Consider the following 23,329-nt stretch of genomic DNA (forward strand, 5'->3'; position numbering starts at 1 on the left):
GACACCACCATTTTAATACATGTGTATTCTCTTTTGTTTTCAAATATCTTTCAGTATTATTGCATTTCATTTACATCTTGCCATTTACATTTCTGTATTTTTACTTTCATGTCATTTACTTTTGAAGTATTTAACATTCCTGCATTTTAAGATTCTTTACGCTTTAACAATACTTTCGTTTCATATGTTATTTTACTTATCCTTTCACTGAAATTATACTTACGTATAACCAAGTGATTGTCAAGATTACTCGTTTTATTCGAAACAATTCTTATTAACAAAGACGAATCATGACTATGGTTCGAATGACCATTGATAACAATCTTTTTGACTATGTGTCCTAGGATCAATCTAGTCGATCCTGCGAGTAACCAAATCATATTTATTATAGTTTGGAAGACTAGCGGTTGTTTACCGGAAATCACCGTAAACAACACGTATACCCAAAACACTATTCACAAATACGTGAACAATATTTTTTATTTTATTTTAATTTTTTAAAAATTATTATGTTTAATTAAATATCAAGACTTGGTTAATACAATTTAAAGTTTGGTTAATATATATTCTAACATAAAAATATAGTTTTAAGTTATAAAAATATAGTTTTAAGTTATAAAGTAAAATTGGTTAATTAAGTGTTGTTATAAATTAGTTATATCAAATTAAAAAAATTTCCCCAGAACAAGATACTCCTATATAGGTTGGAGACAGGAGAAGAGATATCGTTGGCGGAAGAAATGACACTTGGAATATAAATTCTATCTCTTAACAATATCCAAAACTTTTTCACTCTCATTTCTTCATCCAACACGAAGTGCTTCGGCGGAGGTTCAACTCCAGAACAACAATGGCCACCTTCTCTGCAACGCTAGGCCCCTTCGGCGCCATCTCCTTCCTCTCATCTTCACCATCACATCAACCACTCGACTCTTGTTATTCTATCACCAACCCATTCAATTCCCCAAAATGCCCCCGCAAGTTCCCACTCTACCACTGGCATCGACACTACAATCACCACACTTCTAAAATCTCCGTCTCAAGTAATGGCAACACTCAAATCGACGAATTCGACAGTACTCTTCTCCAACGCCCTCTTGTTCCTAACTCCCCGGAGGCCCTTCGCCTAGCTCGGGTCTGTATTTCTTCATTTCAATGCTTACTCATTCATTATTATTCTTTGCATTAGGGATTAGGGTTTCGTAATAAATAATACTATTTCGGTATAAACTTTATTATATATGAAATTGGGAAATATTGAATAGATATTGGTGTCACTTAATACCGATTAAGTATGTGTTGTGTTCTAAAACTTAATGTCTGCAATGAAGTAGAGATCGTCAGATTGGAAGGCTGCAGCCGCATACAGAGATAGTAGGCTCATTTACAACGGTAGGGTTGAGAGTTTTAATTCCGGAGGCCTGAAGATTCGGTTTTACTCTATCATGGGCTTTCTTCCATTCCCACTCATGAGCCCAGCCTATTCATGTCAAGGTATCTATTTACCTATCCACATACTCTTCCTTAATGTCAAGGGTTGAAAACTTGTATTTCAATATTCTCAATTAGTCATAATTACAGGTGCAATTGCTATTACTGACTTATTGCAACTTTGATTCTTTTTCATGCAGAACCAGATAAACCTATTCAAGATATTGCGAAAGAAAAAGTCGGTTCCATCTTATCAGTAAAGGTATTTATTTTATTCAACTAATGTATATTCTTGCAGCACATGAGCCATATTATTTGATTCATTTCTAACACTATCATAGTATTGTATCTTTTATATTTGTAAGCATTTAGTGCTTCCGGCATCAGTTTGGTATCATAATCCTTTGTTAATGCCGAATTTGGTTATTATATGTTCTACCTGCTTGCTATGTTTGAACAAAGGATTGTTTTAAAAATATAAGTGACGGCAGTTTCGTTTGTAGCCGACCCTACCTAGTGTGGGATACGTCTTAGTTGTTGTTGTTGTTTGATGGCAGTTTCGTTTGTCTTTAGGTAATTAAAGTAGATGAGGAGTCAAAGAGATTGATATTATCTGAAAAGGATGCTACCTGGTCTAAACATTCAAAATATGTCAACATAGGGGATATTTTTGAAGCAAGAATTGGTTGTGTTGCGGAATATGGTGCTTTTGCTTATCTGCGCTTCCCTGACGGTAACTACTATGCATAGTTCATATATGTTTTTGGTATCCTTTTTCACTTCATTATAAAAAAGTCCCAAGTGACACCACAGAATTCTGCAGGTCTTTATCACCTTTCCGGGTTAATACATATCTCAGAAGTGTCATGGGATCTAATTCAAGATGTAAGAGATTTCTTAAGAGAAGGCGACGACGTGAGGGTCAAAGTTGTTAGTATTGATAGGTGAGATTCCCAATAGTTATGTCTTCTAAAGGAATTATCTATTTATTATTTTGTTGGATGACGAATTACAGAGCTTGTTGGTTGCCCAATGTCTATGTATAGTAATTAGCGACGCTGTTGGCCTTATATATTGTGAGGCTATGGGTTTTTCTTTGTCTCAAACCAACTCCGTTTCTAAGTTTTTAAGTGCATATTACGTCCTACTTTTTTGTTCAGAAATTTATATTTTCTTTACAATAATGGGGCGATGAAGATCAAACTGTAGACTATACAGAGACTCCAATACCATGTCATAAACTATCCCAAATACTTAAGTTATGTTATGTGAAGCCACATGAAAGGACTTTATTACATGGATGCTGACTTTTTTGCAACTTGATCTTGCAGTGTAAAATCTAGGCTTGGACTTTCAATTAAACAGCTAGAAGAAGATCCACTTCTAGAAACTCTGGACAAAGTAATACCTCAGGTGTGTATTAACTAAGTGTGTAATAAATATAAACTAAAAAGCTACATTCATATCATATGTATGAATTATGTATGCATGAATATGGATGGATATCTGGATCCACGTCTGTGTGTATGTGTATGTTTGTGGATGTGTGTCTGTCTCTGGACATTTTTGTAATTCCCAAGTTTTATTTTGTAGGATGGTTTAGCTGTTTCTGGTTCTTTCAGCCGTAGTAATGGCAGTCACATTGATCCCCTACCAGGGCTTGATACAATTCTTGAGGAGCTACTGCAGGAAGATGGGTATGTTTTGATAACTGTTTGAAGTATTTAACTACATGAAATACCCAAAATCAGAGATACATTCAATATTTCTTTTGGTAGAGTGGTAATATATTATTACAAAGAAAGGGGAGTTAGTAATAAGTTAACAATGACAATGAATAAGAAAACCTCCTATACCGAAAAACGAAGCAAGTGCCAAAGTGGCTCAAAAATGTGAGCAGCTACTTAATCTATATTTAGAAATTGAAATTTCTCTAGCACCAAAAAGAAATCTATACCTTATCCCATTACAAGAGTATTGTAGATAGCTAATAAAAATAGAATTAGATTTTGAAGTTGTCTCTGTAGATTAGATATGATAGGACATTATATATGATGTCATATTATTATTGTAAAGGACCCCACCTAATTGGAAATGATTGTTGTTGTTCACCATGGTTCTCGGTTTAACTCCCAAGATTGTACGATCTTACAAATCGGCAACCATCCACCGCTTTAAGTTCCACTAAGATCGGGGATTTGGCTGGAGCATTGAAAGCGTAGAAGAAGATCGTTAAATCGTGAGCTTTCCACTATCTATTTTTTTAAATTTTTTGACCCATTTGACGTGGTCATTGATGGCCCAAGAATTGGAATGTTTTAAATGAGCTTTTGAGAAGTGCAAAAATAGAAAGCTGCGTAGCCACAAAAGCCATTGGACTCTGAGAATGAATTCTGTATCGATCAATTATACCATGAATCAACCTTCATCTCTATAAATTCAATTCAGATCCTTCTATTCTTCTCATCTTTTCCATCCCTGCATTCCAAAACCCCTTCTTTTCTTTTAAAACATAGTTCTTCAAATACTTTAGATGATTATATTATTCTCAGAGTGCCTTGAAGGACTTGCTAAATGATATATTTTAGATAATGTTTGAGTTTAGATGATGTTTTTTGGGATGTGTTTGAGACAATTATGTTTTTAGTTGCTGTTGAGAATATTATGTTTGAGGAAATTATGTGTTTTTGAATTGAATATTTGCTATTGATTATTAAGTTCATGAGAATTTTATATTATGGTTATTTTTCCTAGTTATTTCTATAGTTTTGTTTATTTGTTGGAATCTTACCCCTACAATTTACGCATTTTCCATACCCTAACTCTTTATCAAGATCCCGATCTTGACAACGATATTGTTGACTACTGTTTTCTGGAAACTACTTGCTCCATGACTGTTAAATAATTCCTGTACCAGCTGGAAGATTTCTCTTTATTCTATATGCGAAAGAGAGGGTTGAAACCTAACTCAAACTTCAAAGCAGTTTTTAATAATTAATTGATACTCTATGCTGTATTTGTAATTTATCATACTAAGTACTAACATTCACTTTTTAAAATATGAAAAGCAAACAAATCGGAATGAGAGCTTTCTTTGCCAAACTCATCATTACACTCATTGGGTACTCTAGTAAATACTAGTCTACCTTGTAATTCTCTGAATCTGATACTAGGATGAATCTCATTGAGTCCTGACATGACACTTAGTGAGTGAGCATGGGGGATATCTTCAGTTTCACAAATAAATATACTCTTGTTTTTCCATGGTTGATCTAACTTTCCTGTTATTTTGCTACTGGGTGAATTGGGTTCGCATCAGAATCATCCAATCACCCAACAAGTTATGTAGTTTCGTTGTTAATCAATGTTCTTTTGATCACTGAACCTTAGACATGCATTAATTCATTTACTGACAAAACTAGTGATGCATGTTGGGGGAAAGAGCCTTTGAGAAGTTCTACCTTCTGAACCTGATTTCTGAACCTGATTGTGATTTGTGATGTTGAATAGAAACACTAGAATTAGTAGAGAATATTTTCCACCACAATGTTGTCCCACCTTTGTTTCCCTTATTACAAAGTACGTGTTGATTAATTGTCTCATAAGTAATTGTGGAAATTCATATACGTTATCAAGTAATGACTTTTGTGTGGCTTGACTTTTGTGTGGCAGCATATCCGATGCAAGAATCAGCCGTCAGGGGTTTGAAAAACGAGTGGTCTCACAAGACTTGCAGCTTTGGCTTTCTAATGTAAGTTTTCAAACGCATTATTTTATATCTATTTCCATAAAAAGTTGTCTTTCTAATTTCTGAATCCTTCATCATTGTAGGCACCTCCCTTGGACCAGAGGTTTACTCTACTTGCTCGAGCTGGAAGACAGGTAAATTTCTTTAATCAACTAACAAATTGTTACTTACTGCTTAAGAATTTCCTGATTTTATCACCTTCAACACTGATATCTGGACAATATGTTTATGAAGCTGTATATACAAAATGTGAAATCAGTATCTTTTTCTAATTTGTTGAGGAAGTTATAATAATGCATCGTGTTTCCAATCCATCCAGGTGCAGGAGATACTTCTGAAAACATCACTTGATCAGGGCGGCATAAAAAAGGCAATACAACGAGTATTGGAGCGTGTTCCCTGAGTCTCATTCACTTAATCACAATCGTTTTGTACAGCTTTCACATTAGTTTCAAAGTTTCAGAAACACATGATATTACAGTTGTTGCATTATTATTATGGCCAAGTCGAGATTCATTTAACCAACTCCCAAAATATTCAATTGTAATAGCATTATGTTTAGACAATTTGCTTTAACTTATTCCAGTCATTCAAATGATAATAACAATATTATCAGCTTATTATTCTGTCATAAGGGTGTCTGACCCCTATGAATTATTATTTATTACACAACATGTTCTATGTTCAAATCAAACAGAGGCTCTGATAGCATAAGGGGTAGGTGAATCACTCTTAAGCTCAACCTCCCTAAGTCTTGTCTCAAGACCTTTCCCTCCACCATTAGCCAATGGATGAACCCCATGTGCTGGTCCAGTCATATACTCCCTACTCTTTCTCTCCTTCTCGAAGTCTATCCCCATACGCTCCGCACAGCTTTGAACAAGATGATCATAGACTTGTCCATCTCTAGTGAGAGCCATCATGAGTTGAGGTATCCCAAGTGGAAGTTGATCACCTCTATCGACTTGCCAGAAATGAAAGACTTTACCATAAGTCTTGCAAACTTTCTCCATGTCTTTGTGTTCAATGGGAGAAGGCACATTTGGCATGAAGAAGAAACCACTCTTGACCTCATAGAAATGAGAGTGCCAGAGACGCTTCTCCTCGTCAGGAAGAGTCAAGAAGAGATTCTCAGAGATGACGTACTCAAGCCCTATAAGCCTCGCATTCTTTTCGGGGCTGTCGTAGATAAGACACTGCCTCATTTCCTCATTTTGGTGCCCGCAGTAGTGGTGTGCCTCCACTTGCCGTGTCATGTCGTGTGAGTAAAAATGAAACCTACGAACAAAGTTATTATCATTAACTTATGTAATTAAAACATAAACATGTATATAGTATATGGAGATAGGCAATTACGCGCAAAGGTGTTGGTGGATTTTGTTGATGGGACCGAAACCTTGGACAGTAGATTTAACGGTCTCAAGGACGGAGGTGGCGGTGTCAGTTGGTTCGCCAGGTACACGAGGTTGGCCATTGAAGCTCGACATTTTTCTTGGATGATATTTCCTTCTCTTTTCTGTGTTGTCTTTGTTACTAGATTGGAGGGTAGATATATCCATGACTCTGGAAGTGTGGACAGCATTGCAAACATGCAGCTTTACGCGTGGTTATGCAACTTGTAGACGTGGCGAGGTATTCACAAACTGAAGATGACTATGCCTTATTGAAACAAAGTTCACGTAAGCAAACATCACAAACTGCATCCAGGTACGTAAATAAGAGCATCTCCGATGATAGTATTTTCAATGAGTTTTTCACCTAGACATTAATATAATAATAATTAAATATTGAAATAATTTGTCATGCATTGCAATGCAACTAGTAAAAAATTGTGGTATCCAATCAAATTAATTTATGAGGTAAAGTTGTGGGACCCATTTGAATTACACCAATAAAATATTAACTAAATTATTTTAAAATGATATGGTTGGTGGGACCCATAAAGAACTTAAAAATGGGTTGCACCATTGGAGATGGTCTAAATGTAGATTTAGTTCACGTAGAAGTGGAAAAAAAGTTGACTTTTGTTCACTAGAAATCAAATTTTCATAAGTAGATTAATTGACTTCTATAATATATTTTCCATATTTTTAGAATGTACATGAACTAGATTCACATAATGTAAGCTTACCTTACCTTACCTTCAACCTTGCGGTACTTAGTTCCAGACGACACCAAGAAAAAGGAGATTCACATAATGTATGTGTGAAATAAAAAATAATTGGCTTATACCTAAGGCACTACTTCTAGACAAAATCTGGAAAAAGCTCGTAAGGGAAATACATGTAATCATCACTTTTTAGTTTAATCAGAGAAAGATAATAATTTGTTTTTGCTTTGTGCAGCAAGCTTAGGATTTATTTATTTATATTAATTTTTTTTAATATAAATCAAGAATTCCAGTAAAAAAACAACATTTAAGCGATGAGAGCTAAAACCTTATCTAAGAAAGTAAGAAGAACTGGTAAATCTAAAATAAAATAACCAAAGTTTGCTAATAAATAAGCAAGGAAACAAAAAAATACGGAGGAGCATCTCAAAGAAGAAGCGGGTGACTCGATGAATCAACGGAGGTTAGCCTGACAGCGCATTGAATACTCTTCTAGAAAATATGATAGCAAAGTCATGCACAGAAGAGTTAGAAACCTTCTTTGTAAGGTTTCCAATGAAAGAAACTTCAGCACATATCATGTCCAATGCAATTTTCCAATGGAAGGAAAGGTCCTTAAATCTAGTTTGATTCCATACCAAATGATGTTCAAAATACAGATAATAAAGGCTTGAATACCATCCACACATTGAGGGCTCAAAGACCTGTAACACAACAAAAGGATGTCAAGGATATTGCTCATACGACCAACTCCCAACAAAGAGAAAAACTAGTTCCAAAGCTTCAGGGCAAAAGAGCAATGGAAGAAAAAATGATACATGGATTCGTGACTAGATTTACATAGGCTACACATGGACGGGAGACTACGACCTCTATGGAAAAGGCTTATTATGTCACAACCTCCAAACAAGAAAAGCCTTATCAGGAGGAATGTCAGGATTCGACACGTGCTTAGGTCAGGTCAGTAATGGATATGAGATAGATTTGAAGGCTACAACATCCTTTAAATTCAAGAAACCAGAGTTGGAATGGAGCTAAACCATGGCGTCTTTAGTTTGATCCAATGGCAAGGTAACTTGATTGACAAGCAAAGGCAGGTTAGGTACCAAATTTAACATAGTGCCAAGGAAGTACCAATTGCCATCAAGAATAAAATCAGACACCATAGAGTTAGTATTGATAGTGCTTCTGTTTTGAATATGGGAAATGACAGGGGTATCCCACAACGATTCAAACTAAAATTTAGTATTAAGACCATTACCAATCAAAATCCTAGAGTTAGAGACAATATTGAGGTAGTATAGCTTGATGATGCTCCAAATTGTAGAAGAAAAATGGTAGAAAACATGGATGTTGTTTTTCAGAGCTAAACTCTTGAGAAGCAAAGCGCGATCTTCCTTGGAATTCAAGACATCCCAACAAAATTTCAAGTTAGAGGCATCATTAAGCACAACATGGGATCTCATACCAAGGCCCCCTTGGGAAGTAGGCTTGCAAACATCCTTCCAAGTTCCAAGCCATAATGCCCATTTTAGTTTTACCAACATCACTAGATTAAATGAAGTTTTTAAAATATCTATCAAGCTATTTAGTTAAGGAACCCTTGTACTTCTATCAAAAGAGGAAGAAGAAGACATAACACGGGATGGTAAGACGGAGATAGAAGACAAAATCTTCCATAGAACCCTTGTTGGAAAGCTATGGACACATAATCCATTCAACAATAGAGCTTTCAAAACAACAATGATTCAAGCTTGGAGTCTCAAGAACAATGTTGAATCGTAAGACCTATGGAAGAGCCTATTCTTGTTTCGTTTCTCCTCAAAGCGGGATGCAGATACTGTCATAAGAGGTGGGTCCTGCAACTTCGACATAAACCTTCTAATCCTTGAGAAAGTATCTGGTGAAGAACAACCGTATGGGATGGAAATGCATTATGGAATGTTATGGGTCAGGGTTTACGATATACCTTTGAAACTTAGATCGAAGGCAATGGCTAGACAGCTCAAAGTCAAGACTGATCTCAAGAAGCCGCTTAAGAGAGGAACAATCATAAAGTAGAAATACTGACGTCAGAAGGTCTTCTTTAAGTACAAGAGGCTACCAACCTTTTGTTTTTTTTTGCGGGAAGATTGGACACCAACTAAAGAACTGTGAGGAGCTAGGTGGGATTGGAGCGGAAGAATATGAGGGAATTGAAGAAAGCGACCTTTCCTTTGGTCCATGACTTAGAGCTTCACTGTTACCAATGAACTTTGAGGAGCCTAGATAGGAATAGAGTTTCGGAAGCTGCAATAGAAATCTATTTGACTCACCCACTCAGAGTAAAGGTAGTGCCTTAGGATTGACTGGTAGCATCGGTAAAGAACCCCAACAAAATAAAGGTACAAGGGAAGTGACTTGAAGCCGCTAAATACGAGGAATTAAAGGGTAGCCAGGGATTAAGAGAAGTTGAAAGTGTTGCGGAGTCTCTAGGGGCGGTGGTGATCTTAAAAGGGAAAAAGAAACATCAACTGGAACTAAAGTCAAAGGAAGGAAGGGCCCCCCAAAATGGAGAAGACAGAAGGAAGGTTCGGTGTAGGAGAAATCAAAGGCACAGAAAGGTAAAGGACAACTGGGAAAACGACAACTTTTTGATGTCATGATAGCAATGGGAACTCCGACGGATGTTAGAGGAAGTGGTAAGAAACGAAGGCAAGTAGGTGGAGTTTGTGAAATCTACACGCCGAAGCTACCAGCGGTGGTGTTGGATGAACAACACCGCCTAACTCAATAAAGATTATTAGTTGGAACTGTACGGGGTTAAGGAATCCCCGTACAGTTCTAGTGTTGTCAAGGTTCACAAAACTTGAAAATCCCTCATTGTTCTTTCTTATGGAGACAAAGCTTAAAGACATGGAGTTGGATATAATCAAATTAAAATGCGCCTTCAATTACTGCTTAGGAGTTAGTTGTGTTGGGGAACGTAGAGAGAGGGCAGGAGACATTGCTCTGTTATGGATTGATCAAGTGAAGGTTAGTGTAATTTCTTACTCCCTTCACCACATTGGAGATTTCTATGAAGATGACAGTGGAAATAATGTTCTCTTGTATAGAATCTATGTATACTTGAAGGAACTAAGAAAGAAGGATATTTGGGATCTCATTAGAAGCTTGAGGCCCATGGAAGGTATATGGTTCTATTTTAGTGAGGTTAACGATGTGATCAGTAATGCAGATAAGTCAGGAGGAAACACGCGATCAACTTCTCAGTTGGAGCGGGGGAAACAAATGCTAAAAGACTGCAATCTCATTGATGTTGGTTATGAAGGATGTAATGCCCCGTACTGCTTTTAGGATTATCGACTGACCCCACAAACCAACATGTGTTTTTTTAGCATGTTTTGTACTCACTCACACGTTTTTCAAGAAACTTTCTAGAAGGTCACCCATCCAAATACTACTCCAAGTCAACCACACCTTGGTTGCAAGATGGTTCCACTGCACAATGATTATGAGAGAAGAAAAGAAAAGATGAATTGTGGAAGAAAAGATAGATTAGGGTTTGAGAGAAGAGGAGAAGAAGAAGAATATTTCTGTAGAGTATCTCTCTACTGTTAACTTAGATTTTTATCAATCGCTTCTCTATGCAATTGCACTATTACAATGATTGGATACCTCCCTATTTATAGACTGTAATTTCTTACACACCAAGCAATCGCCAACTAACCTAACTCAGCTAAAAACACGAAATAAAGCTAAATCTAAATTTCTATCGAGATACACTTCTTCGATATTTCGACAACTTATTTGAACACACTAAAATTTGACAACAATAGACTCTGTCAAATTAGATGCTTTGACACAAAGAGTTACATTCTCAATAATAAGACGTGAAAGATTGACGACTCTCTATCATGTTTTCCCTAACCTTTCAAATCACTTGGATGTCATTTTGTACCACTTCTTTTAAGTCATTATCTTTTCGCCAACCAATCTTAATTCTGGTGGTGTTCTTCGAATCTCTATTACTCGTATTCCTTTAATGAATGAGAATCCATGTGAGTCTTGAAGTCATTTTGAGTTAAATCTTAAAATAACTAGTTGTTTTAGTGTAACCCAACATATCGAAATCCAGACATTCGACCATAAATTTCTTCCTCTCATTTTATGATATAACCCAATTCCTAATAAATTGATCTCCATAATGAATGATAAACATGAATAGTAATTTATATCACCCATCTTAAAAGGAGTGGGAGTGCGGAGGCGATAACCAATTACTTCTTGTTATGCTCAGATATGAATAACGAGTTATGGGCTCTAAGGTTGGAAACAAAATCCCCTACAATTGAAAAAGGGATTTTATTTTTAAACCCCTTAACCTTCTTAGAGGCCTTTGGCAAAATTCCCTTTTTACCCCCAGTATTCAGAGATACGTCTCTGAATGCACCATATTTCATTTCATTAGGGGTGCTTTCGGAGATGTATTTCCGAATTTACTCATTGGTGAATTTCAAAATTACATCTACGAAATAATGATTTCCAGAAACAAAACCTAAAAACCTGAGAAACTTAACATAAATTTAACATAGATGGTCCAAATTACATAGATATTGAAACGTAAATTTATTATTACATATTTTTATAAATGAGTAGCGGATGACGTTGCAACATTTTAATGACATCTTCTCCAGATCTATGAATATTCGCATCGACTTCAATCAGACCCTTAGTGTAGTATCGGCGAAAAGTACTCCAGATAACGTTTAAATCGTCGTCCGTCTTCAGTGCAAACTGGGTGAACTGCACCTTTCCTTCGATGTCAAGTGACGGTGAATGATACTTGAGCTTAACTAACTTCCAATTTTTTGGATATTACAGAATTGAGTATGTAATAAGCTCGGTAAGCGGTGTGTCCTCGGAGAACCTAAATTGAAGTGGCGGTTTCGTACCATTGAAGTAAACAAAATCAAGGCGAGGATATGTTTGTGTTAGAGACATATCTCAGATTTGTGGTGTGTGATGTTGAAGAATTAGTTAGAGACCCTATTTATAGTAGATTTGGAGCAATTTGGTCGCAAGATTTCTTATCCTGTTTCAGGGCATGTTTCGGAGATACACTTATGAATTCACCCTTAATTATTTTAACGAAAAAGGGTGTTTTTGGAGATGCATATCCGAAATATTTCCTGATGGTTTTTTAAACAAATTTCGAATATGCTTTTTCAAAATATGCAGAACTAGAAAAAAATTATTTACGCAGAATCAGCACCCTGGAAATGTATAACCTATTAAATCGGTAAAAGGAAGCAGTGATAAAATGTTGAATAGATATATTATATATTTATTGAATCGTATAGAATATACATTGTGCATGACAATACATAAAAAATGGATCGATTACATTTTAAAATATACCGAATGAATTATCATCACTTAAATCTAAACCTGGTTCTTTCTTTGACTTCTTCCTATTTAATTCTCTCTCAATCTCTGTCAACTTTGTGAATTCTTCTATCCTTTCCAGAAAGTAATCCAGCCAACTTTACGCCTCTTTTACGGAATGTGGCGTCCACTCCACTGACGTAGCTATAATAGGACACCCTGATTTCTAATAAACCTGAACAAACTAGAGCGATCTAAGATACCCAATACAAATCATGCGGCCAGATGGGTCTTGAGGTGGGAAACTCCAAAGTGGGATAAATGTCTTTGAAAAACCATATCTCGTCAGATTAATACACATCCTGTCATATGCACTTGTTATAAGATGACCCATATCAGGGAAGCACATCCACTTTTCAGGTGGTGAGGAACCGGTAACACATGGAACAAGTGCATTGTGAATTTTATCGTTTCCTTCCTTATTCCCATATAATTATGTGTAAGCTTTCCTATGCACCATCAACTCCGAAATAAGTGTTTGTCGCACAAGAGTATGATTCTCTTCTCCTTTACCAAGTAAGCCGGACACAACCTGAAACCCGCAATTACCATCACCTCCACATCTACGATCCTTTCAATTTGTTTGTGCATAAAAGAGGCATCTCATCGATGTGAATAATCGGTGATAGAATTGATTGTTTCTTAATCGAAGTTGTACGAGTTGACTTGGAAATACGAGCTCCCTTGAAAATTTTTTTTTGGTATTTTAGGGTTGGAGAATCTGGGAAATGTGAATCAACAACTTCATGGTAAGACAGACTCCGCTTTGTTGAACTGTCATCTTGTTTACTTTTCACCTTTTTTGGGGCACCTTTGGTTTTTAACGGTTACGAAGGAGGTTTAAAATCAGTGGTTTCAGGAAATGCGATTTTCTAGAGCTGTTCTTTAATGTGAAATCTCATAGTGTCATCCGCTTTAGCAAATCTATCCATGGTCACTTCCAACTCGGTTGCAATGGTTATACTCGACGTACCGTCCTTCGACAGACCGTAGTCATCAAATTAGAGTCTTTTCTATTGAGTGTAGATCTCGTCCATGTGTATGGGGATATTTAGCTTCATTTTTTTAGACAAGAGACAAGCACACAGAAGCCCGTAAGTATTCCTAATTGAACTTCCCCATTTAAAACTATCCAGCCCCACTGTCTTCGTACACTTCGCTTCATGGAAAATAAAATTCAATCCCGCTCAGAATATATTAGGACCCAATTGTGAGTATAGAATGTTATCTTTGAATCAGTGTTTGACCACGATTGTGCTCCGACCAAATGTTGTTTGAATTTCAATATGTTAGTTTTGAAGCATTTGGTTCACCGTGTCTCATTTTCTACACAAATCTCCCTTGCTATCACCCAACCATTTCTTCAACGTCGCATGTGCAGATTCAACTCTATTAGATGTTGTGTTTCTCAAATGTCTAACCCGGTCTGTCCAAGCACACATAACTTTCTCTTTCACGTGATCAAGAATAGTATATTCCATGTATTTTAGAAAATTAGGATACTTGACACACAAGCTCCTGAAATGTAAAACATTCTCAACATACAAATCTTCTGTAGGAGAATTTAAAATATTTGCTCATGCATCCATTATAGTCTCCACCACAACACTATATTTGAGCATGTTTCCGTCTTCACCCTTGAAATCTTGAGTGTCAACCGCAGGTTTGAGCTTGGCTCTAACATTTTTTGTTATATGATACCGACAAAGTAATGCACGAGATATAGGAACTATAATACCAACCGCATTCACAAGGACTTTATCTCGGTCAATTACAATGACACTAGGCATATTTTGTGGATTCTTCAACAAACTCTTGCATATGTCCAACGCCCATGTAACATTTTCTTCTTTCTCACATTCGAGAAATGCAAATCCAACCGAAAATGTCATCTTCGTTGAAGTAAAACCAAAAATTTCTAGAAGTGGAAGCCTATACTTGTTGATCTTGTATGTTGAATCAATTATAAGGACAGTTGGAAACGTGTTGAACAAGTTGACACTTTCTGTATGAGTCCTAAAAATGTCACGAACACTGACTTTATCATCACACACTCTGTACCTTGAAACATAATGGTTATCGTCTAAGAGTTTGAAAAGTTGTTGCATTTCAGATCTAAGACCTCTGCTCGTAATGTTCTATTTATAAAGTTCATTGTATACCCGCTTACTATTTTATGGTCTTTTCTGTTTCAAATCTGCAAGTATGTTTTTCGGTGCAACTTTGATTTCCGAAATAATCTCTTTCTCCTCTGTTTTAAGTTAGCCTACTATTGGATGACCTTGTAGCTTGGTGTCCAACACATGATTATGTTTACCACAAATGACACTAAACCGCCACGTATCATTCATCCTACATGATCCGCACAATTTAAAAGGACACTCACAATTTCTCGATCCGGTGTCATCATGTTTTAAGTGACAAACTTTTGAAACATATTTTCCACCTCTCTCGCATATAATTGTTGCAAATGCTTGTCTTCTACTAGTACTATTATCAGACCTTTCAATCACAACGTCAAACCCGAGTTTGCTTGCTTCCATTCGGACCCAGTCAAACATATGTTGACGAGCATTGAAAACTTGATCATTTGAAAATTGTTGAACAACATCTATCTCGACAACAATCGTTTTAGCATCATCATTCACCTCATCCGAATTAGCATCATCATTCACCTTGGTTGAAACAGCTTTGCGAAACATGTCGGGGTGCACCATATCTAAAATGGGCAAACACATAAAATCTGTTAAGAATACTGTTTTAGTAATAGAAAGTTTCAGAAATGCATTTCCGAAATAATTTAGGTGAGTTTCAAAAATGCATTTCCGAAACGACACATTATTTTGACATGATAATGATAAAACACTTGAAACTTGGTTTGAAGACGAAAAATGGATTGAAAATGGATGAAATTTTTTAGAGGGTTTTGGCTATGGAGTGAAAAGAGGAGAATGAAATAGTTCATGCAGCAAGGTAGTATATACTGATTTATTTCGGAAATACATCTCCGAAAATATTCCTTAATGTTTAAATTTAACGTTCAAATGTAAATATGGTATTTTCGGAGATGCATTTCCGAAACGCCTTAAAACTGTATATGAGATGTGTTCGGAGATGCATCTCTGAAACACAGTAAAATTTGGTACGAGGAAGGGCATTTTGGGGTTTTCAGTTTTCAGGGTTTTTTCACCCGTACATGTTGTAAAAAGATATTCCCATCATGAAAGCGATAGCCGGTTACATTTCCTTATGTTAGGTAGGACATCCATATTAGGATTGTGAATTTTTTTCCACCACTATAGGTTTTTCCTAACCCATAGCGAAAAGTAAAAAATATCTCTAATTTTCAAAGATGTATCTCTGAACGAATTGTTTTTTCACAAAATAAATACAATGGGATGAGCGTCCCTTATTTTTCAAAAATTTAATTCGTAGATAAATCTCCAAATTAACTCTTATTTTCAAATTCAGGGAGATTTTTCTACCCAATATGAATGTAGGAAAATTTCCGGAGATGCATATACGAAATAATGTTGTTTAAATAGCTTAAAATATACTCATCGATGTTTCGAGAGATGTATCTCCAAACCAATTTTTAACAAAAAAATAAGATAATTATTTGATTTATGAAGAATTGGATGATTTAAAATGCGTCCGAAAATGCATTTTCGAAAATACATGAAGACAATTTCGAATTTTCAAAAAAGTGTGAACCATACCGAAAATTCCTTATAATTAACAGGTGCTCATGCATCTTGTCTTAATTAATGAGTTGTGAAATTCAGATTGGGTCATAGATCCATGCCTCTTTTCACGATGTTAATCCTTATGTCACTTCACATATAATTCACAATAACATTAGTTTAAATTCAACACTTTTTTATGTGAATATATTTTTAAATATTTACTTTTGAGCTTCTTGCAAGGTAATCTTAAAAATTTAAAAGTTTAAAATCTATTAACTTTGCGGCGTGGCACTCCTGTCCCTAACAAACATTCAAACCTTGGTTTCAAAAGTCCAAACCTTGTTTGCAGTACCTAACTACTTCACCTCCTTCCCCGAAGCTTCATTGGATTGGATATACTTGTACACACTCATGTTGTTGAAATTGTAACAAAATTTAACATTCCTTACTCTTCAACATTTATTGACTTTTCCATTCAAATTTATTTATTGACTTTTGTCAAATAATTCCGCTCTATTCGGATAATTGCAATTTGCAACACTTTTTGACTTTTTTTTTTCTTCTCTTATTATACATTTGAGAAAATCAATTGAGTGATCGATATGACATTGAAATTAATTACCTGAACTGGTCCATAGTCAAACCAACCGCTTGCAGTAAGTCACGTTTGGCAACCAATTTGATATATACGTGATCAATGATACAACAAGTTTTGTAGTTGTTGAAAATGGTAGATGAGGGTGGTTTGATCATGTTTCCAATGGAGAAGAGAGCGTTGGAGTGTGTTGGTAAAGGCTTTGATCTAACAAGTGATTTTCGAATGAAATTCGCGAAAGGATTGATGAATGGTGGAAGGTTAGTGGTGGTTGATGAAGTAAACAAGAGAGATGTTATTGTCCCTGGTGGAGTTATCATTCCAGATGTTTCCGAGGATATTCGGTTCGACAGAGGTGATCGCGTTCGGTTCAAATCCGATGTTCTTCCATTCAATCAGGTCTTGTCTTGTTTTTTGACACCTCTCTTTTCTTGATTTTCTTGATGTTGTTGTTGTTGTTATTTGTGTTGTAAATAGTCTTGGAATTATTGCAGATGTCTGAAATGGTTAATCAGAAATCAGCTATACCAGGAAAAATTCCTTCGGGCTATTTCAACGCGGTTTTTGATTTGAGTGGCGATTGGTTCCGCGACGCGCAAGAGATTAAATCTCTTGCTTTTGATGGTTACTTCATTTCTCTTTACTATTTGCACTTAACTGCTTCACACCTGAAACTTCAAGAGGAAGTCAAAAAGTCTGTTCCAGCACAGTGGGATCCAGCTTCTTTGTCCAGGTAAGCGCAACCGCAATGCTGCACCAACCGTGATTTTCGGATTAATAATTTAGGATAATGTTGCTGATAGTTTAGTTAGGCAGGTTTATTGTGACATATGGTACACACATAATAGTAGGCATGGGTGTTGGAGGACAAGATGTAATATGTGTCAAACAAAAACATTCTTCGAAGGTTCCTCCGGGTGATCTCAGAAGACATTTAGACGATTTAGGCGATTTTTTATTTTCAGATTTAAGGAGTCCTTCTCTACTCGACAGGAAGACGACAATAGAAGACAAACAAAAAGTATGTATATTTATGTCGAATGAGTAAAGTTTCAGACCCTAGCGAAACAGAAAATACTATGTTAGTTATCTATTGACGTAATCTTTGTTAGGTCCCAGAAGTTTTTAACCGTGTGATGCAATCAAGCACGACGCAGTTTACAAGTATTTCAGAAACATCAAGCAAAGATGTAAGTCACGAATATTTGCCATTTGATAATTTGAAGGAATGAGTAAAGTTTCGAAAGTATTAAGAATCCTCTACTCCTCTTAACTGTTGCTTGTATTGAATAGGGCCTCACTATTATTTGCTCAAAAAGAGGAGGAGATGTGTTTAAGCACAATCATTCAAGTTGGCTCCAAACAATGGCTTCTAGTCCTGAAGCAATCCATTTCAAGTTTGTTCCTATTTCATCGCTTCTCACCGGAATTCCTGGAAGCGGCTATCTTAGTCATGCAATCAATTTGTATTTAAGATGTAAATTCTTCTCTCTCAGATTGAACAATAATGATACTATACTCTCTCTACTGTTTTTATCCATGTATATTTTGTTTTGTTTCAATGATTAACCACTTCATTTGTTTTGCTATTCGTTGCAGATAAGCCCTCTACGGAAGACTTACAATATTTCTTGGAGTTTCAAATTCCCAGAGAATGGGCACCGATGTTTTCTGAGCTTCCTCTGAGGCATCAAAGGAAAAAACCTCATTCTCCTCCACTGCAATTTAGTTTCATGTCTCCAAAACTTCATATCAACTCTACACAGGTAATTTTAACCACCCCCTGCTAACATGTATGGCATGTCTTCGACTTTACTCTTAAAGTATTCGAGTTTACATAATGATTTATGATTCATGATCTCAAGTTATCGTCTCTTTAGGCTTTATTATTATAAGCTTAATGATTATGCACCGACAATGTACAATATAGTTTACACATACGTCAAATCATATTTCGCTACTATATTTTTAATGATGGCATTTTAATATAAAACAATATCAGGTAGTAAGTGAACAAAAACCCGTGGTTGGCCTCCGATTATACTTGGAGGGAAGGAAATGTGATAAACTTGCAATACATATACATCATCTCTCAAGCCTTCCAAATACAATGGAACTCTCTTCAACTACTACTAGTACACCTATGTGGCGAGGATCCGACAATGATGAATCGAGTAACCAATTCGCGGAACCAATAAGATGCAAGAGATTCGCGCACGTCTGCACTTCAGTGGTTAAGTATGACCCTGACTGGTTGCACGAATCAAATTCAACCGGTGTTTATATCGTGACCGGTGCTCAACTCATTAGCAAAGGGAATTGGCCAAAGAATATGCTTCATTTGCGCCTTCTCTACACTCACATACCGAATTGCAGCATCAGGAAAACCGAATGGGCTTCTGCGCCAGAAGCTTCGAGAAAATCGTCTTTCTTCACAAATCTGAGCACAACATTTTCATTCACACAACAAAGTGTTACTGCCACACAGAAACAGGCTGCTCCAACTGCACTTAACTCTGGTGTTTATCCGGATGGTCCGCCCGTGCCTGTTCGTTCTGCTAAAATGCTTAAATATGTGGAGACGAGCGAGGTTTTGCGCGGTCCACATGATGCTCCCGGGCATTGGTTGGTAATTGCTGCTAAGCTTGTGACTGAAGGTGGCAAAATTGGATTACAGGTAAAGTTTGCATTGTTAGATTACTAGTGATAGATTAACCGACACTATACATTAATTATTCGATAAATCTAAAAAGTAATTCTTCCCTTATGTAAATGTAATTTTTTGATGAACTACGTACAGATTATATGATAGTTTTGTACAGTATACAAAACGAGTGGGAGTGATTGATTTTCCCAATAGAAAAATCAAAATATGGCTATTCTGCATTCATTCATTTTACTACTAGTTTGCAATTAAGAATTACTACATCTTGTGAAAAAGTGGAGAAAATAAATAAATATTCCTGATAATGATTGCTAATGCTGACTAAGACGAACAGCTTATCCTGCATAAGTTTTGTTTTCTGATTGTAGTAATCATCATTAGTAGTATTACTAATCATGCAACTTTACTTGGAAAGAAAGGAAATATTGGATTTCCAACATTTGGCTAAGGCTTGGGTCAACTTATTTGATGGCCGACAAGATTGTATAGAGAGATTCTATAATTGTCGACATGCACAATCATAACTAGCATCCTGTCATTACTAACTTAATGCACTCAACCTCAATGATGATTGATTTAGAATGTTGAAACACTAGGAATTTTAATTATGAATGTGAAAACTGATTTTTACATGTTTGGTTATCTTCAAAGATAATTTATAACTTTTGAATTTAAATATGATTTTTATAGTGAAATTTATTGTTTAATTATTTATTTCAAGAATTTATCCAAACATAAATTACTTTATTTTCAACTCGCTTTTAACCAAAATCAATTCGTTGAGAATTAATTTTTTTCATCGCAAAATCAAACACACACTAAAACTTGCTCACTTAAAGGTGATAATAATAGTGCTAAAAGTTCTATCGGAAAAAACCAAATCTCACATTGGTTAAAGATAGACTTCATAAAAGGTTTATATAGAGTGACGCATCTCACCTTACAAGCCGGTTTTGTAGGGAAGAGTTACGCCAAACTCTAATTCTATCATAGCATCACGAGCCAATCGATTTGGACCGTCCACCGTTTATATACGCATCAAGCCAAATAGTGTCGAACGCATCCACACACTAAGTCCATAATATTGAACGTGAGAGGGTGTATTGGACACATTGGTTAAAAATAAAGTCCACAAAAAATTTAGGGTTAAATAAGTTTTTAATCCCTATAAATATGGCAACTTTCAATTTTAGTCCCTGCAAAATTTTTCTTCGAATAATGGTCCTCGTAATATTTTCCATCTCTATTTTTAGTCCCTCCCGTTAAATTTCACTAACGGAAGCTTACGTGGCACGCCACGTGTAACGCCACGTCAATTAAAGTCAATACTAATTAAAAATAGATAGATTGCGGGGGTTTTAAACCCCCTCTAAATAACTTTAAAAACCAGAAATTTTCTTTTAGACACTCCGATGACAAAATTAAAATACAATCATGTACTGTTTTTTTTTTTTACTAAAATACAATCACTTTATTTAGCATTGACACCTCTTTTAATAAAAATAATTGTCTATAGTGTCGGTGTCCTTGTTTCAAAGTTTATTTCTTGGTTGTAATTTGTGTATGAATAATGATGATCAGCCAGTTCTTCCTGATGAAAGAGAGAGGATTGAAGCAGCTGGTGGAAAAGTGATTAATTGGAATGGAAGTCGCGTTCTAGGAATTCTTGCTACTTCTAGATCCATAGGTATGTAATGCATATTATGTTATCACTTATCACTATTTATTTTTACGTAATGTGACCGAGGCTAATCTTTCGAGTCAAATATATTAATTAATGGGAATATGCAGGGGATCATTGCATGAAGCCATTTGTGATATCTCAACCAGAGATCAACGTGCATGGAAGAACAAAATCAGATGAGTTTGTTGTGGTGGCAAGTGACGGTCTTTGGGATGTTGTATCAAACAGTTTTGTTTGTGAAGTGGTAAAAAGCTGTCTCCAAGGTCATATGAGGAGGAATCATAGTGATGCTGCTGCAATTCTAGCTGAATTGGCTATGGCTAAGGGAAGCAAAGACAACATCAGTGTTATAGTCATCCAACTCAACAACACTAACATTTGATATCTGATCCAATTGTTTGCTTTTATTTCCCTTTTTTTTTTTTTACTAAAATACAATCACTTTATAATAATGATATGAAAGCTGAATTAGCATCATGAAAATGGTATATAGTTCCACAAAGTTGTGAGATAAAAATGCATATAATATATATAAAGTGATTGTATTTTAGTAAAAAAAAAAACAGTACATGATTGTATTTTAATTTTGTCATCAGAGTGTCTAACTGAAAATTTCTGGTTTTTAAAGTTATTTAGAGGGGGTTTAAAACCCCCGCAATCTATCTATTTTTAATTAATATTGACTTTAATTGACGTGGCGTTACACGTGGCGTGCCACGTAAGCCTCCGTTAGTGAAATTTAACGGGAGGGACTAAGAATAGAGACGGAAAATATTACGAGGACCATTGTTTGAAGAAAAATTTTGCAGGGACTAAAATTAAAAGTTGTCATATTTATAGGGACTAAAAACTTATTTAACCCAAAAATTTATATAAAGTGACATCTCTCATAACATTCCCATCTCACAAACCGATTTGATAGGGATGAGTTAAACCAAACTTTAATTCTATCAAACTCTTCTTTTCAATAGGTTCTTCACATCAAAATTAGATAAGCAATATGTCATAGATGATGAATATTTAAGAAATGAATTGGATAATACATTTGAGCTTGATACACATGGTGAAAGACGACCACCAATTGTGAGGTTCATCAACTCTTGAAGAAAAAAAAAACAGAAATTTAAATTTAAAGCAACTAATTAGTTATCATATTTAAAACAATTCAAGGAAGTTGTACTTGAACATGATATATTAAATGAGAGGGAAATAAAATTCACAAACAATGATGATATTAAATGTAATAGTGATGAGCAAGTTGAAGAAAAGTGTGATTACACTGTATTGTGTGCAACAAGGTTGTTAGAAAAACAACATTTAGGGTGAAGACAATCCATTTAGATTTGTTTGACCATTTAGATTTAGGGACAACAAGTTTAGAAGACAATTATTACGGATTTGTAATTGTTGATGACTACTCCAGATTCACTTGGATGTTATTTTTGTTGAGAATCAAGTGTGAGAAAGAAGTCCCACATTAGTTAGAAAACGAAAGAACGAACACTTTATAAGTGAGAGAACCCACACATCTATCACCTTAAGGTTTTAGGCGAACAAGTGGCTTGTCTCTCACAAAGTGTGTCCCAAGTTTAAAGTGATCCCTCGTTGACCCCCCGTGTTTCCTCTAACAATTTTTAGTCTATAAGGATGAAAATTTTGAAGTTCTTATTAATTTTGCAAAGTTTGTCTAAAATATTTTTAGTTTGAAAATTATCACTCTTCATAGTGATCATGGTGGTGAAATTGTTAACTATCAATTTCAAAACTTTTATACCGAAAAATGGAATTGCTCACAACTTTTCATGCCCGAAAACTCCATGACAAAATGGTGTTGTTTAGCGCAAAAATTGTGTTTTAGAATAATTAGCTCAGACCATGATAAGTGAAATGAGCCTACCTAAGTACTTTTGGGTGGATGCGGTTAATACCACATATCATGTCTTAAACAGGATGAACATTCCACTTACCCTAGAGAAGACACCC

General features: G+C 35.6%; 4 protein-coding genes across 8 annotated transcripts; 2 read left to right on the forward strand and 2 right to left on the reverse strand.

Moving 5' to 3' along the window:
- Positions 1 to 713: 713 nt before the first annotated feature.
- LOC131661561 (uncharacterized) lies at positions 714 to 5,745 on the forward strand. 2 transcript variants are annotated; one of them, XM_058931142.1, is made up of 10 exons: positions 714 to 1,135; positions 1,335 to 1,494; positions 1,632 to 1,693; positions 2,005 to 2,164; positions 2,255 to 2,375; positions 2,763 to 2,844; positions 3,025 to 3,128; positions 5,104 to 5,182; positions 5,263 to 5,313; positions 5,499 to 5,745. In XM_058931142.1, exons 1-10 carry the CDS (start codon positions 851 to 853, stop codon positions 5,580 to 5,582), a joined length of 1,188 nt encoding a protein of 395 aa, XP_058787125.1. In that variant the 5' UTR covers positions 714 to 850; the 3' UTR covers positions 5,583 to 5,745. The 2 variants fall into 2 exon arrangements, with proteins under 2 accessions (XP_058787125.1, XP_058787126.1); XM_058931143.1 differs by having other exon boundaries at positions 996 to 1,135; positions 1,332 to 1,494; positions 5,499 to 5,704.
- Positions 5,692 to 6,753, reverse strand: LOC131661562 (oil body-associated protein 1A-like). The gene is made up of 2 exons (XM_058931144.1): positions 6,536 to 6,753; positions 5,692 to 6,457 (listed from the first exon to the last, which is right to left on the reverse strand). Exons 1-2 carry the CDS (start codon positions 6,736 to 6,738, stop codon positions 5,869 to 5,871), a joined length of 792 nt encoding a protein of 263 aa, XP_058787127.1. The 5' UTR covers positions 6,739 to 6,753; the 3' UTR covers positions 5,692 to 5,868.
- Positions 6,754 to 14,293: 7,540 nt separating this feature from the next.
- On the reverse strand, positions 14,294 to 15,433 carry LOC131658130 (protein FAR1-RELATED SEQUENCE 5-like). The gene is made up of 2 exons (XM_058927461.1): positions 15,143 to 15,433; positions 14,294 to 14,854 (listed from the first exon to the last, which is right to left on the reverse strand). Exons 1-2 carry the CDS (start codon positions 15,431 to 15,433, stop codon positions 14,294 to 14,296), a joined length of 852 nt encoding a protein of 283 aa, XP_058783444.1.
- Positions 15,434 to 16,738: 1,305 nt separating this feature from the next.
- On the forward strand, positions 16,739 to 21,754 carry LOC131655839 (MACPF domain-containing protein At1g14780-like). Of its 4 annotated transcripts, none has more exons than XR_009299898.1 (9): positions 16,739 to 17,396; positions 17,492 to 17,730; positions 17,814 to 18,018; positions 18,110 to 18,187; positions 18,291 to 18,474; positions 18,597 to 18,763; positions 19,000 to 19,674; positions 21,248 to 21,349; positions 21,454 to 21,590. XR_009299898.1 is itself a non-coding variant. In XM_058925646.1 (9 exons), the coding sequence occupies exons 1-9, from the start codon at positions 17,130 to 17,132 to the stop codon at positions 21,726 to 21,728; spliced, it is 2,196 nt and encodes a 731-aa protein (XP_058781629.1). In that variant the 5' UTR covers positions 16,739 to 17,129; the 3' UTR covers positions 21,729 to 21,749. The 4 variants fall into 4 exon arrangements, 3 of the variants coding, with proteins under 3 accessions (XP_058781629.1, XP_058781630.1, XP_058781631.1); XM_058925646.1 differs by having other exon boundaries at positions 21,244 to 21,349; positions 21,454 to 21,749; XM_058925648.1 differs by lacking the exon at positions 16,739 to 17,396 and having other exon boundaries at positions 17,593 to 17,730; positions 17,810 to 18,018; positions 21,244 to 21,349; positions 21,454 to 21,754.
- The last annotated feature ends 1,575 nt before the right edge of the window (positions 21,755 to 23,329 follow it).

The sequence above is a fragment of the Vicia villosa genome, linkage group LG3 (assembly GCF_029867415.1).
Source record: "Vicia villosa cultivar HV-30 ecotype Madison, WI linkage group LG3, Vvil1.0, whole genome shotgun sequence".
Classification (NCBI taxonomy): Eukaryota; Viridiplantae; Streptophyta; class Magnoliopsida; order Fabales; family Fabaceae; genus Vicia; species Vicia villosa.

Bases quoted from the DNA above. Each gene is read 5' to 3' on its own strand.
- LOC131661561 (XM_058931142.1), top strand. From the start codon at position 851: ATGGCCACCTTCTCTGCAACGCTAGGCCCCTTCGGCGCCATCTCCTTC. The intron at 1,694-2,004 runs GTATTTATTTTA...GTTTGTCTTTAG, and splicing joins GTTCCATCTTATCAGTAAAG to GTAATTAAAGTAGATGAGGA. The intron at 2,376-2,762 runs GTGAGATTCCCA...TTGATCTTGCAG, and splicing joins AAAGTTGTTAGTATTGATAG to TGTAAAATCTAGGCTTGGAC.
- LOC131661562 (XM_058931144.1), bottom strand. From the start codon at position 6,738: ATGGATATATCTACCCTCCAATCTAGTAACAAAGACAACACAGAAAAG. The intron at 6,458-6,535 runs GTAATTGCCTAT...CTTTGTTCGTAG, and splicing joins ATCCACCAACACCTTTGCGC to GTTTCATTTTTACTCACACG.
- LOC131658130 (XM_058927461.1), bottom strand. From the start codon at position 15,433: ATGGTGCACCCCGACATGTTTCGCAAAGCTGTTTCAACCAAGGTGAAT. The intron at 14,855-15,142 runs GTTTGTCACTTA...CTTTATAAATAG, and splicing joins GTGGAAAATATGTTTCAAAA to AACATTACGAGCAGAGGTCT.
- LOC131655839 (XM_058925646.1), top strand. From the start codon at position 17,130: ATGGTAGATGAGGGTGGTTTGATCATGTTTCCAATGGAGAAGAGAGCG. The intron at 17,397-17,491 runs GTCTTGTCTTGT...GAATTATTGCAG, and splicing joins ATGTTCTTCCATTCAATCAG to ATGTCTGAAATGGTTAATCA. The intron at 17,731-17,813 runs GTAAGCGCAACC...TTAGTTAGGCAG, and splicing joins GATCCAGCTTCTTTGTCCAG to GTTTATTGTGACATATGGTA.